At 39.9% G+C, this 15381-nt stretch overlaps 1 protein-coding gene across 5 annotated transcripts in view; it reads left to right on the forward strand.

Moving 5' to 3' along the window:
• Nucleotides 1-15381, forward strand: part of RNF216 (ring finger protein 216) — a 169325-nt gene that overhangs the window by 53011 nt on the left and 100933 nt on the right. For all 5 annotated transcript variants that reach the window (XM_061208521.1, XM_061208522.1, XM_061208523.1 and 2 more), the window contains exons 8-9: nucleotides 6279-6393; nucleotides 10023-10162. In XM_061208521.1, the coding sequence (XP_061064504.1) occupies nucleotides 6279-6393; nucleotides 10023-10162 (255 nt within the window). The remainder of the gene's footprint in view (nucleotides 1-6278; nucleotides 6394-10022; nucleotides 10163-15381) is intronic.

Genomic DNA, 15381 nt, shown 5'->3' on the forward strand with positions numbered 1-15381 from the left:
CAAGGTTTTGTTTTTTGACTCTGGGCCCTAAATAAGATTCCATGTGAGGGCCTCTGTTCCAGGGCTTGGAAGGATGCTGGTCACTAGTGGGTAGCAGACATGCTTCATTTAGTGAAGTCCATTGTACAGTGCCCATTTCATGGCAGTCAGCCAGGATGGAAGAGTGAGCACCAACAGGTCCTTGACTCGTTCCTCTTCTTTCTCCTGCCTTGAAATCCATTTCTCCTGCTGAAGTTCTGGTGATTCTCAGCAGACAGTGTGCTTTTCTTTCCAGAAGACAAGCAAATGTGGAGTTAACTTTAATGGTTAAAACACCCACTGGGTCTTAACCTGAAAGAAGGTGAACATCGGTGAATTTGCTGAGTGTAGGCCCCTTCCACCTTTAGATTGATAACATCTAGGCAGCTGTCAACAAACTCCTAATTGTAGGTTCATTTTAGGTAAAATTACTCTGAAGGGAACACAGAGATAGTGCCTTCTGTTTCTGAGTCTCATTCCCCATGCTAAAGAGGGAATGTCTGTACTGTCATTGAAAAATGAATGAGCTTCCCCCCCCAAAATAATGACCTTGAGAAAGAAGGGGCTCTTTCATCTTTAGGCCCTGCCTGGCGTCTTTACTGACGCTTTGGTGCCTCACACCTTTTCCGAGCTCCCAGGGAGCCTAGATGAGAAGTAAGAGGGCAGCAGCAGGAGACAGCCCCTGTGGTCTGGGTGTGGGCTGGTCCTCATTGGTAACGTCCCTGCCGCCATCCTGAGATCAGTAAGAGTAACTGTGCTCGCACATGCTTCTCCCCACTGAAGGCCTACTAGTTACGTGGGTGGGAGGTTGTAGGGCTTTGTGGCTCAGTTCTTGTTCATACCTTCCTTATCCTTTTCCTCGTTTTTCTGGCCCTTTATATTTTTATGGTGTCTGCTTGTGTTGGTGGGTAATTTAAAAATTTGCAGGATTTTGAAAAGAGGTGGGTTGGACTGTTTGAATGAATGTAAGGTGTTTAAGGAGAAATAATGTTTGACAGAAGCTAAAATCTGATGTGCTCAATCAGAAAGTCTCCCTGCTGTATGGACATGGTGCGCAAGACTTCTGCCTTGTAGGAAGTTACACTCAACGTGGACAGGGATGTAGAAAACACACCTGGAGGTGCTTCCTAGTTTCAGCAATAGCATGTCTTCCCTGTGCCACTCCCCAAACATGGTGATAGCTTTGGGAAGGTATGCTGACTGAAGACAGAGTCAATTCTCCATAGATTTCTCTTTTTTTCACTTTTTACTATAAACATCAAACACATGTAGAAGTAAAGATGGTATTGTAACAAGCCCCTGCTTACTGTCACTCAGCTTCAGCAATTATCAGCTTCAGCGATTATCAGCTCCTGCCCAGTCTTGTTGTATTGTATTTCCACCCCTACCCACTTCTCCCTCCCAGACTGTTGTGAAGTAAATTCCAAGCTTCATTTCATTTTTTTCATCCATAGGTATTTCAGTATTTATCTTTAAAAGATAAATACAAAGACAGAATAATTTTTAAAACACAATCAAAATACCATTATCGCAGCTTAAAAATTAACGTCATCAGATACCCAGTCAGCATTCAGATTTCTCTGAATATGTCAGAAATCTTTAGCTTGTTTGGTCATAGAGTTCCAAGTAAAATCTGTTTATTGCAGTTGATTGATAAGTTCTTAAATCTCTTTTTAAAAATCTGTAAGCTCTCTCTCTCTCTTCCCCCTTTATTTTTCCTTACTGCCTATTTGTTGGGAAAAACTGGCTTGTTTTATCTTACAGATTTTCACAGTCTAGATTTTGCTGACTGCACCCCTGCATTGTAATTAAATGATTCCTCTGGGCCCTCAGCTGCAGTAATGTTTCTTCTGGTTGTAAAGTTCTGTAGGGACAGAAATGCTATCAGCACTAAGTGTTTCAATGAATAACTTCTAAACTGGAGAGAACTGGTCATCCTTAAAATTCACAACAGGAACTACTTCTTAAAATGAATGTTTATTTTTATCAAACTGATTAATTTCCATAGTTTAAAAAATCAGGGACTTCCTTGGCTGTCCAGGTTTTTGACTCTGGGTAAATCTTTCCACACCCAACAACTTGAAAGTTGTTCTTTTTCTAGTTTTGCTTATTGTCAAACCTGTCAATTCTCTTTTTTTTTTTTTTTTTTTTTTACCCAGAGCCCTCCCCTCCTTCCTCTTCCAGTCTGTTCTTTTTTTTTTCTTTTTTTCAATTAAAGTGTACTTGCTGTACAATATTACATAAGTTACAGGTGTACAGTATAGTGATTCACAATTTTTAAAGGTTATACTCCATTTATAGTTATTGTAAAATACTGGCTATATTCCCTGTATTGTACAATATATCCTTTTTAGTTTATTTTATACCTAATAGTTTGTACCTCTTAATTCCCCATCCCTATATTTCTCTTCTCCCCTTCCCTCTCCCCACTGGTAACCACTAGCTCTCTGTATATGTGAGTCTGTTTCTTTTTTGTTATATTCACTAGTTGTATTTTTTAGATTCTACATGTAAGGGGTATCATGCACTATTTGTCTTTCTCTGTCTGACTTATCTCACTTAGCATAATGCCCTCTAAGCCCATCCATGTTGTTGCATATGGCAACATTTCATTCTTTTTTATGGCTGAGTAATATTCCATTGTATATATATTCCACACCTTCTTTATCCATTCATCTGCTGGTAGACTCCAGTCTGTTCGGATTGTTCTTCACGCCTGCTGCATAGCTTTCATCTTGGGAATTCCCTTTGCCTTTTGACAAAGATTAATTTTCTGTATTCTAGATCCTGACAACTTTCTGTGTCTTCCTTTACACACTCATGCTTGACTGATGGTTCCACTGGATTGAAAATTATTTCCCCTCCTAATTCTTCTCAATAATTCTGCCCCAGATGTGACTACTTCTTTCTTTCAGGCAGTTTGTTGAATGCCTGCCATAGGTCACACATTGGTAATGTCACAGTGAATATACAGGTTCCCTTCCTTCATGGAGCTTAATGCTAGTGGACAGGGCCATCTTTTTTAACCCACCCCTTGACTTCTGTTCTCTGAGGTGGTCGTTCTCAGGGTCTTGACTACCCAGGCTTCCTAGATTTCTCCTTCTGTGTACTAGAATGGTCATCTCTGTCTCCATGCAGGTAACATATCCCTATCTCTGAACCTGACCTTTCCACCAGGCTCCACAGAGGAGTCTCTGTCTACTTCTCAGCTTTGGCATCATCACATGACCATTGTCGTGTTTTTAGGTCATCCCTTAAAAGAAGTTTGGCTGTTGTCAGAGATGTCCCAAAAATCTTACCAGCCTGTATCCTTGATTCTCAAAACGAATACTTTGAGTGGGTATTTGATTTGTGAGCGTGAGCAGGCTGGAGGGAAAAGTGCCAGAAACAACAAAAGGAAAATTTTTAAAATTATTTCTTCATTATCTGTTCTGTGTTCTTCCTGGTAGGTTTTTGGGGTACTTACTTCGTGGTAGTTACTGACTAGACCCTGAGGACACTGACATGCGTAGAATACAAATTAGCTTCTTTCCAAAGAGTTTTCAGTCTGTTTGAGGAGATTAAAGTTTAAAAAAAGGCTAAAGCAATGTGATGAGTATTATAGAAGAGAGTGAATAAAGGTGCATGAGGGCACTAGGAAAGAAATGAAGATGTCATTTGAACAGGGTCTTAAAGATGCTTTCACTAGAGGAATAATATGTGAAAGGCTAAAAGGTAAGAAAAAGTAACTGTGATGCCTTTTGGTTGTGTAGGTGTGAATTATAACTAGCAGGTCTCGAAAGGAAGGAATTCTGATTCTCTAATTTTATTTTTCTACTGGACCTTTAGTCAGTAGGTTAAGTAGGGGGTTACCTGGTGGTCTAGTGGTTAGGACTCAGCGCTTTCACTGCCGTGACCCAGGTTCAGTCCCTGGTCGGGGAACTGAGATCCCACAAGCTGAGAGGCACAACCAGAAAAAACAAAAGAAAGATAAGTAATGAATGTTAATATAACTGTTAAGGTAAGATTTTGGAGGTGCCTTTAATTTTTAGGCAACATTTTGTTTTAAGGTACAGCTTCCTGACAGGTATGAGTTTGTGTTCATATATATGGATTTTTTTTTTCCTGCTAACTAGAAACAGTATTTAAATGGGACCAAGGTAATGACCTCAGTTCTTCCAGTCAGGAGCCTCTATGTTTTTTGTTTGTTTGTTTGTTTAATATTTATTTATTTGGCTGCACCGGGTCTTAGTTGCGGCATGTGGGATCTTTTAGTTGCGGCATGCGGGATCTAGTTCCCTGACCAGGGATTGAACCCGGGCCCCCTGCATTGGAAGCGTGGAGTCTTAACCACCGGACCGCCAGGGAAGTCCCAGAAGCCTCTGTGTTTGATGACAGTGTAGTGTGGTTGAAAACCCAGTAGACTACCTACCAGTTATGAGCTCTGAGTTCACATTCCAGTAATCAGTTGCTGATAAATGACATACTACCGTTTAATTACCTCATTTTTAAAACGCAAATCATAATAACTTATCCTGCCTCCTTTCCTGGGTTTTTGCACATAGCTCTGGTTCAAGGGTGGGGTTTTACCTGTAGATAAAACTTGGTATAGATTAGTAGTTTTGCAGCTGAGTACAAACATGTGACTTTAAGATTGGTGCCTAAGGATTTGTGGGGAACACCTTGGGTAGTGGGACAGAAAGAAGAAACAGAAAGCAAGGAAGGAGGCACTGCAGCTGTGGAGGACGTTGATCCGGGATATAGAGAGGTAGCAAGATGAATCTTGCTGTTGGCCAGCTCTTGATGGGGTTTCACTGAAATCTGAGGGCAAGGTGAGGTCAAAGAGAGGAGCTTTAGTTCCGAGACTGGCCTGACTTTCTATACTAGCTTTAATTAAGGTTTGACTGGGGGCAAGTTCCTTTCTCTAAGCCTTGCTTCCCTCTACTATAAAATAAATAATACCTCCCTCAGAGGATTGTTGTGAGAATTAAATAAGTAAGGACTTGAAAGGGCCACATGTAGTGCTTAGCTTATAGGAGGCGCGCACAACGAATGGTAATTCCCTTCTGATTCCCAAACTTAGGAGCTTTGAAAAGGAAGGGAGGTAGGAGGTAGATTAAGATGCAAGGGTGATCCTTAGAAATCATGAATTCTGTCTGGGAAATGCTGAACTGCCAGCATGCTGGGTGGGGCCTGTGAGACATCCAAGTAAAAGCAATTCATTGGTTGGCTGAACGGACAGAAAAGGTGGGAAATACGAACTGGAGAAGGGATTTTGAGAGTCGTCAGCATATGGAAGGTGACCTTACCAGCCTGGGTGAGGTGTACCTAGAGAGACTGTCGGGTGAGAAGAGAGCCAAGGCTGCCTTGAGGACTCCCAACATGGAAAAACTAGGTAGAGCAGCAGGCAGCGAGGGAGGAGGAAGTCAGGAGAGTGGAGCAGGCAGCATTGTTGGTGCTGCTGAGAGATTCAGTGAGATGAGGAGTTAGCCCCGTGTTAGGAAGATTAGCAAGTGGAAAGGTGGGGTAGAGGCCAGATTAGAGGGAGTTGGCCGCTTGTGGGAGGCGAGGTGATGGAATGATGTACAGATGGCTCTTTTGATAAGTTTGGCTACAAAGAAGAGGAAGAAGAAAAGGGCTGGTAGTTGTAAGAGGAAGGAGGTCAGGGAATGAAAGGTTTTCTTTTTTTTTAAGATGGCAGAGACTTGAGCACCTTTAAATGCCTATTGGAAAGATCTAAAAGGGGGGAGATACTCCAATAAAGATGCTAAAAAATAAAAATAAATAAAAATAAATAAAAAATAAAAAGGGGGAGAAGCTAAAGGAATGAAAGAAAAGGGATTATCACTGGCATAAGAATTTTGCACTCCAGTGTTCAGTACAAAGTGGGGATGTGGGTGAAAGCAACGAGAATGTGGGGGAAGTGGAGGAGGGAGTGTTGACCAGGGAAACACCATGTAAGATGCTGCCTGTAAAATATAACTTGTACCCATTTGTTATGTGATTTAACCTGTGCTTATTTAAGGACAGCTTCAGTAGTTTCTATTTTCTTGTGTACCTTTATCAGTAAGCATTTTGGTTCTACCATTATAGCAGTTGTTGAAAGGGAAAATGAAAATAATGAAATGCTACCTGTTTATTTTGCTGCTGCCTTTTCTGGTAAGCCATGTAGGGAAAATGGCTGAAACTGTGAGTCACAACGAGATTTGGGGATTGCCGATGTTTCATGTACTTTTTTTGTCCCATTTACAGCGGTAACCTTTCCCTTTCTCAATTTTTAGGCCTTTTCTGATGCCATTAAAAAATGGCAGGAGCTATCGCCAGAAACCAGTGGAAAAAGAAAAAAGAGAAAAGAAATGAATCAGTATTCTTACATAGATTTCAAATTTGAACAAGGTAATGGCCAAATGGGAGCGTTGCTGATGGTGTTTGCAGGGCCGTCTGCTCCCGCACAGCCCGGAAGGGGAGTCGTGGTGTGGCTGCTTAGAAATGCCCTGTTACAGCAGTCTGAGGAGTGTCACTGACATGACTGCTTTTTTTTTTTCTTTTTCTTTTTAAATTTATTTATCTATTTATATTTATTTATTTATTGGCTGCGTTGCATCTTCGTTGCTGTGCGCGGGCTTTCTCTAGTTGTGGCGAGCGGGGGCTCCTCTTCGTTGTGGTGCGCAGGCTTCTCATTGCAGTGGCTTCTCTTGTTGTGGATCGTGGGCTCTAGGAGCCTGGGCTTCAGTAGTTGCAGCACGTGGGCTCAGTAGTTGTGGCTCGCAGGCTTGAGCACAGGCTGAGTAGTTGTGGCGCACGGGCTTAGTTGCCCCGCGGCATGTGGGATCTTCCTGGACCAGGGCTCGAACCTGTGTCCCCTACATTGGCAGGCAGATTCTTAACCACTGCGCCACCAGGGAAGTCCGACATGACTGCTTTGATGGCACATCGGTGTTTTTAGAAAGTGGCTACATTTGTCATCTTCCTGTTTAGGATACACCATGACAGGAAAATTGTGTGTAGTGTTAGATTCACATGTGGAAAAGTGTTTGGGGACATTCTTCAACTTGGGGGGAAAAGAGGTCTTGAAGGTTTGACAAGAATTAACCTTATCACTACATAGTAAAAGCTAGACCAGTGATTGATTGCTTACTGCAGAGGAGTCACTTACACACCTGAGAGAGTGGCTTCTACACAGAAAAAAACCAAACAGCTCTTAGACTGCCACTTAAGCTGTTTATTTAAAATTCTGTTATTCGTATTGATGAAGTAACTGCTGAAAGCTCTTTCAAAGAGGTTACTTCAGGTCTAACTCCCTACCTCCTGCCAAGGTAAACTTGCTGAATTTTGCAACAAATTTGATCTTAGTTGCTTGTGTCTAAGAAAAGAGTCCACTTCAACTTTTCCTGTAGATTATGTCATAAATAAGAATATTTCCCTTTCTTTTCTCCTATGTGTCTTTCCGTTACATCTGTAATTAATTTCATGACTTGACTTCAGGTGTGACTAAATGAAAAATCCATGAGATAGTTATAGAGTTGGAAAGTATTTGAATTTTTGAACTCTTCAGGGTCTAAAAGAAAACGTCCTAGGCTCTGACTTCTAAGGTCGCCAAGCTACTCTGTGAAGCACTGCTCTCCTGACGTGACGTTCTCACAGGTCTGTGGCAGAATGAAAGTGGGGACAGTGTATAGGTGGTTTTTCATTCAGCTGAATTTATCCACAGTTTAGACTAGGCATCCCTAATACATAGTCATTCAGTATTTGTTTCTGACTTTCAGTGGTAGAGAAAAGAAAGTATCACTTCACAAGATGATCTACTCCCTAGTTGGTCAGCTATGTCTGTTAGAAAGTTCTTCCTTTATATCAAGCCAAAAATGTACCTTCCTGGGACTTCCCGGGTGGTGCAGTGGTTAAGAAGCGTCTGCCAATGCAGGGGACACGGGTTTTGATCCCTGGTCCGGGAAGATCCTGCATGCCACGGAGCTACTAAACCGGTGCATCACAACTACTGAACCTGCACTCTAGAGCCCATGAGCCACAACTGCTGAGCCCACGTGCCACAACTGCTGAAGCCCGCATACCTAGAGTCGGTGCTCCGCAACAAGAGAAGCCACCGCAATGAGAAGTCCACGCACCGCAACAAAGAGTAGCCCCCACTCACTGCAGCTAGAGAAAGCCTGCACGCAGCAACGAAGACCCAACACAGCCATAAATAAATAAATAAATAAATTAAAAAGTAAAGTCGCTCTGAAAAAAATTAAATACTTAGATGTGAATTTAACAATACATGTACAGGACTTAGGATGAAAACTACAAAACACTGAAGAAAGAAATCAAAGAAAATATAAATAAATGGAGAAACGTACTATGTTCATGGATTGGAAGACTCAGTGAAGATGTAAATCCTCCCCAAATGGATACCATGCTTAATGTAATTTCTGTCAAAATCCCAGCAAGATTTTTTTGTAGATACAGGCAAGGTATCCTAAAATTATCCTAAAATTTATACGGAAAGGCAGGGTACTAGAATAGCTAAAATGATTTCTTTTTTTTAATAAATTTATTTATCAGTAGTTTTGGCTTGAGGGCTCTAGAGCACAGGCCCAGTAGTGTGGCACACGGGTTATGTGCTCCGCAGCATGTGGGATCTTCCCGGACCAGGGCTCGAACCCATGTCCCCTGCATTGGCAGGCAGATTCTTAACCACTCCGCCACCAGGGAAGTCCCAGTGATTTTTAAAAAGAAGAATAAAGTGGGAGAAATTAGTCTACTGGATTTCAAGACTTACTACATAGCCACAGTGATTAAGACCAGGTGGTCTTGGGACTTCCCTGGTGGTCCAGTGGTTAAAAATCCACCTTCCAATGCAGGGAACACGGGTTCAATCCCTGCTCGAGGAACTAAGATCCCACAAGCCACAGGGCAACTAAGTACGAGCACTGTAACGAAAGATCCTGCATGCCGCAACGAAGATCCCATGTGCTGCAACTAAGACCCAACGCAGCCAAAAAATAAAATTAAATAAATAAATAAAATAAATAAATACTCTTTAAAAAGAAAACCAGGTGGGCTTGGCAGAAATATAGACAGATAGATGGAACAGAATAGAGAACCAAAAACTGGTTTTCTAAATAATCAATGAAAAAAAATATTAATTTTTAAAAACTAGTGAGAGTGAACAAGAGAAAAGAGAGGAAAAATAAAACGTATCAGTGTATAGTAAATATTGATAAAATCAAAAGAGATTATCAAAAAGGTTTTTTGAGTAAATAGAAAATCTGGATGGAATAGACAGTTTTCTAGAAAATGTACATTACCAAATCAACCAAAGAAATACAAAACCTAAATCAGACCAACTGCAAGATTTGACATTTGTCATTTTGTTAGCTTTTATTCTAAGTGTTATTTATTGTAAATCTAGGTACTGCTCTTTTCTGTCTTTGAAATTTTCAAAATAAAAAAAATTTTTAAATATACATGTAACACATGTGCATCTACCAGAATGGCTCGAATTAAAAACTGATGTCGTCAGGTGTTGAGGACAATGTGGAGTGATTGAAACTCACATACATTGCTGGTGGGGGGAGAGTGTAAATTGGAACAGACACTTTGGAAAACGGGCACTGTTTTCTAAGCTGACCCAGCAATTCTACTCCTTCACGTATACTCAGCTGAGTTGCAAGCATATGTATAGCAGCCCTGGTCATAATAACCCAAAACTGTAAACCTGCCTGTCCTCAGTAGTGAATGCACAATAAATTGTGGTATATTCACACAGTGCAGTACTGACAGGCTAGGAGAGACCTTCCAGTTGGATTATAATAAGCAGGAGCGAGGGAGGGGTGGAGAGGAAGAAAGTCGGGAAGTGCGTGGAATGTTAGGGAATGGTAAGGAGCCCAGTTTTCCCAAAGAGAATATGTTATGGGAAAGTCACTAAACGTCCTCTGTAGGACCAGGCCACAGAGGACTGGGATGGCTGCCTGGATTCCTAGCAGAACAGTTGTCTGCATGATTTTGCATTGTCATTTATCTTCTAGGTGACAAAAAAATAGAAAAGAGGATGTTCTTTCTGGAAAATAAGCGGCGACATTGTAGGTCTTATGACCGGCGTGCTCTCCTTCCAGCTGTGCAGCAAGAGCAGGAGTTCTATGAGCAGAAAATCAAAGAGATGGCAGAGGTAGGAAGATGTGCTTGGAATGTGTTTCTGGGATTCTGGTTTGCTGTAGTATAAAACTGTCTTATAAGATTTGCCTTTTCTTTCAAGTGATTCATTTGAATAAACTGTAAAACTTTTAAAAGGAAAACAAAACTAGATTTTGTAATGATACTGACTGAAGTTCACAGTTTCATAAATCAGATTTATGTTAGAGAATTTTAATTGGAGCTTAGTAAACACATCTGTTTCACCTCCTTCACCCTCTAATGGTGGAAATTAGAGGAAATGGAGGAAAAAACAGAGAGATTCCATTTAGCTCTTTAATTCTTCCAAATATACTATCAAATGTGCAAGTCAACTGGAATATACATATATTGGTTATTTAATACAAACAGACCTCGGAGATATTGCGGGTTCAGTTCCAAACCACCGCAATAAAGTGAATATTGCAATAAAACTAGTCATACGAATTTTTTGGTTTCCCAGTGCATAGAAAAGTTATGTTTACACTACACTGTAGTCTAGTAAGTGTGCAATAGCATTATGTCTAAAAAAAACAATGTACATGCCTTAATTAAGAAATACTTTTATTGCTAAAAAATGCTAACCATCATCTGTGCTTTTAGCGAGTCATAGTCTTTTTGCTGGTGAGTGGTCTTGCCTCAGTGTTGTTGGTGGCTGCTGCCTGATCAGAGTGGTGCTTGCTGAAGGCTGGGGTGGCTGTCCAGATTTCTTAAATGTGACAATAATGAAGTTTGCTGAAACAATCGATTCTTGCTTTCATGAATGATTTCTCTGTAGCATGCAGTGCTGTTTGATAGCATTTCACCCACAGTAGAACTTCTTTCAAAATGGGAGTCAGTCCCCTCAAATCCTGCTGCTGCTGCCTTATCAACTAAGTTTATGTGATTTTCTAAATCCTTTGTTGTCATTTCAACAATCTTCATAGTATCTTCACCAGTAGTTTCCATCTCAAGAAACCACTTTCTTTGCTTATCAATAAAAAGCAACTCCTTGCCCGTTAAGGCTTTATTATGAGATTGCAGCAATTCAGTTCTAATTCTAGGTCTCTTGCTGTTTCTGCCACATCTGCAATTAATTTCTCCATTGAAGTCATCCACACGTATTGGGATCAGCTTCTTCCAAACTTCTGTTAGTGTTGATATTTTGACATCTTCCCATAAATTATGAATGTTCCTCTTTGCATGTAGAATGGTGAATCCTTTCCAGAAGTTTTCAATTGACTTTGCCCCAGATCCATCAGAGGAATCACTATGGCAGCTATAAGCCTTACAAAATGTATTTCTTAAATAATAAGTCTTGAAAGTCAAAAATTACTCCTTGATCTATGGGCTGCAGAATGAATGTTTTGTTAGCAGGCATGAAAACATTAATCTCGTTCATCTCCGTTAGAGCTCTTAGGTGACCAGCAGCATTTCAGTGAGCAGTAAAGGAATATTTTGAAAGGAATCTTTTTCTGAGCAGTAGTTCTCAACAACGAGCTTAAAATATTCAGTAAACCATGTTATAAACAGATATGCTGTCGTCCAGGCTTTGTTATTCCATTTATAGAGCACAGGCAGAGTAGATTTAGCCTAATCCTTAAGGGCCCTAGGATTTTTGGAAGGTAAAAGGAGCACTGGCTTCAGCTTCAAGTCATCAGGTGCATTAACCCCTAACAAGAGAGTCAGCCTGTCCTTTGAAGCCAGACAGTGACTTCTCCTCTCTAGCACTGAAAGTCCTAGATGGCATCTTCTTTCAATATAAGGCTGTTTTGTCTACATTTGAAAATCTGTTGTTTAGTGTGGCCACCTTTCATTAATTATCTTAGCTAGATCTTCTGGATAACTTGCTGCAGCTTCTATGTCAGCATCTGCTGCTTCACCTTGCACTTTTATGTTATGGAAATGACTTCTTTCCTTAAACCTCAGGAATCAACCTCGGCTAGCTTCAGACTTCTGCAGTTTCCTCACTTTTCTCAGCCTTCATAGAATTGAAGAGAGTTAGGGCCTTGCTTTGGATTAGGCTTTGGCTTAAGGAAATATTGTGGCTGGTTTGATCTTCTGTCCAGACCACTGAATCTTTCTCCATATCAGCAGTAAGGCTGTTTCACTTTCTTATCATTGTGTGTTCATTGGAGTAGCACTTTTAATTTCCTTCAAACATTTTTCCTTTGCATTCACAACTTGGCCAACTATTTGGTGCAAGAGGCCTAGCTTTTGGCCTGTCTCGACTTTTGACATGTCTTCCTCACTAAGCTTAAATTGTTTCTAGCTTTTGATTTAAAGTGAGGTGGGCCACTCTTCCTTTCATTTGAATGCTTAGAGGCCATTGTAGGGTTATTAATTAGCCTAATTTCAGCATTGTTATGTCTCGAGGAATAGGGAGGCGGGAGAAGAGGGAGAAGGATGGGGTATGGCCAGTCAGTGGAACAGTCCGAACACACATGACATTTATCAATTAAGTTCATTGTCTTATATGGTGCAGTTCATGGCACCCCAAAACAATTGCAGTGGTAACATCAAAGATCACTGATCACCATAACAAATACAGTAATAATAATAATGAAAAAATTTGAAATATTGTGAGAATTGCCAAAATGTGACCAGAGACATGAAGTAAGCAAATGCTGTTGGAAAAATGGCACTGACAGACTTGCTTGATGCAGGGTTGCCACAAACCTTCAGTTTGTTTTAAAAAAAAAAAAAGGCACTATCTGCAAAGTGCAGTAAAATGAAGTGTGCCTATATGTGTTTTCTAGACCAGCAACTCTCAAATTTGCCCCATGGACCCCTGGGTTTCCCAAGACTCTTTAGGATGTCTGCGACGTCAGATCTCTTATCATGATAAGACGATATTTACCTTTTTCACATTGTTGAATTTGTACTGAGGAACAAAAGTAATGGTGCCTTAGCATGAATCAAGCCAGTGGCACCAAACTCTACTGGAAATCATTACTTTCTTCACCACCATGCACTCACATTTAAAAAAACAACAAAAAAAGCCCATGTCGTCTAAAAATGTATTTGATGCTTTGATGAAGCAGTAGAAATTACTTTATGAAATTTTAACCCTTGAAAACATCTTTTCAATACTCTGTATGACAAAATGGGAAGTACAGTTGTCCCTCCGTATCCATGGGGTGTTGGTTCCAGGACCCCCACCACAGATACCAAAATCTATAGATGCTCAAGTCCTTTGTATAAAATGGCATAATATTTGCATATAATCTACACACATCCTCCCGGATACTTTAAATCATCTCCAGATTACTTACAACACTTAATACAATGTAAATGCTCTGTAAATAATTGGCAGCACACTGTAAATTCAAGTTTTTCTTTTTGGAACTTTCTAGAATTTTTTTTACCCCAGATATTTTTGATTCGAGGTTGTTGAATCTGTGGATGCAGAACCTGCATATATGGAGGGCCGAATGTATGCATTAAGTGCTTTTGCTGCATACTGACTATGATGGTTTTCTCAAGGAGAAACATTTGTGACATCGAATTGCAAGCTGCTGAATTAGGCCCTTCTCCCTACCCCCCCCCAAAAAAACCCACCATTTTTACTTGAAAAAATGACTGACAGAAAAACTATGATTATTCAAAATTAGGTATTTAGCAGGAATTTTCTCAAAAATGAATGAAGTGATTATTTATGTCCAATGATAAAATTCTGGATCTCAAACAGAAATTGGAATTTTGGAGAATTGTCATCTTGATCCATCCGTCATAGAGTTACCTGTGACAGTATCTGTTACATTAAAATCTGTTAGTGTAGCTTGCAGTTCGAATAGATCTTTCACCCATGCATGATTTTATCATAAACACCGATTCACTGAGTTATGTAGACCTTCCAGATGTTGGCACATTTCACAGTATAGTATCAAAACACCACATTTGCTAATATCACTGCCAGTCTCATCAGAGAAGTGTTGAAGTATTGGCAAGATGGTTGTGGTCATCTTTTTGACGTCCAAATTGTCCCTTCTTTGGCCAGTGGCGTCACCTTCAAGTTAGTTCCTCTGTCCTGGACCTAGTCGTCTTTGAGAGTATCCTTGTTTTCTGGCATACCTGGTGACCCAGGTTCAACTTCTGCTTTTCCTAACCTGGACCTGGAATCACCAACTTTTCCAAGGTGTCATAGTTTCTTTTAGTGGAAATTCATACTGAGGTTTTTTTTTTTACTTCTTTCATTTTATGTAAGCATTTCTTTTCTCCTATGCTGAAAATCTTGGCTCTTAATTACATTACCATAATGGCTTATTTTGTTTATCCTATGTTGTATACTTAGTAGATCCCAAATAACAACCCAGTATTATTACCAATAATATTGCTAAATACGGCCTAGGGTTTATTTATAACTTAGATTAGGAATTTGAAATTAAAATATTATAAAGTTACTTGAAATAAGTGTGGTTATGCCATTAACTTGGCAAGCAAAGAAGTTTATTTGTTTCTGTTTATTTTTAAGTTTTAAGAAATTGGTTTTTAATTTTTTTCATTTAATTCTGTTGTTCAGTTATGTAAAGTATTTTTAAAGTCAAAACTATAAAACAACATTCAGAGAGATCTAGCCTCTGTCCTGTCTGTCCTCCCCATGTCCTCTAACTCCCTCTATACATAACCATTATTAATAGTTTTTGGTTTGTCTTATTTTATGTAAAAGCATATATGTGTATATATATTTATTTTTTTAAACCTTTCTTATTAAAAGGTACACACTGTTCTACTCTTGCCTTTTTCACTTAACTGTGCTTCTTGGCGATGACCCCACGGCAATCCATGGAGATTTTTCTCTTTCCTTTTTAAAACTGCCTAGTGTCCCATTGTCTGCAGTACCAGAGTTGATTCAGTTATTCCCCTATTGAGGGACATTCAGGGTTGTTTCCAGTTTTTTGCTATTATAAATAGTGCCATGATAAATAACTTTGTGCATACATCATTTCATATTTCTGCCCCAGGGTAACTTTGGAATAGATTCCTACAAGTGCAATTGATGAATTGGAGTGTAAATACTTACGTAACTGTTATATGGTGCCAAATTCCCTTCCATAGTGGTGGTACTGTTTTGCATTCCCACCAGTAATGTACAAGAGTGCCTGTTTCCCGCTAACCTCACCAGCAAAGTATGTTGTCAAGCTTGGTTTTTACCCATTCAGTTTTTTTTGTTTGCTTATGCTATTCTGTACTCTTCATAAGTGTTTTATGTCAGTCTTTTATTCCTTCTATATTTTG

The sequence above is a fragment of the Eubalaena glacialis genome, chromosome 13 (assembly GCF_028564815.1).
Source record: "Eubalaena glacialis isolate mEubGla1 chromosome 13, mEubGla1.1.hap2.+ XY, whole genome shotgun sequence".
Lineage (NCBI taxonomy): Eukaryota > Metazoa > Chordata > Mammalia > Artiodactyla > Balaenidae > Eubalaena > Eubalaena glacialis.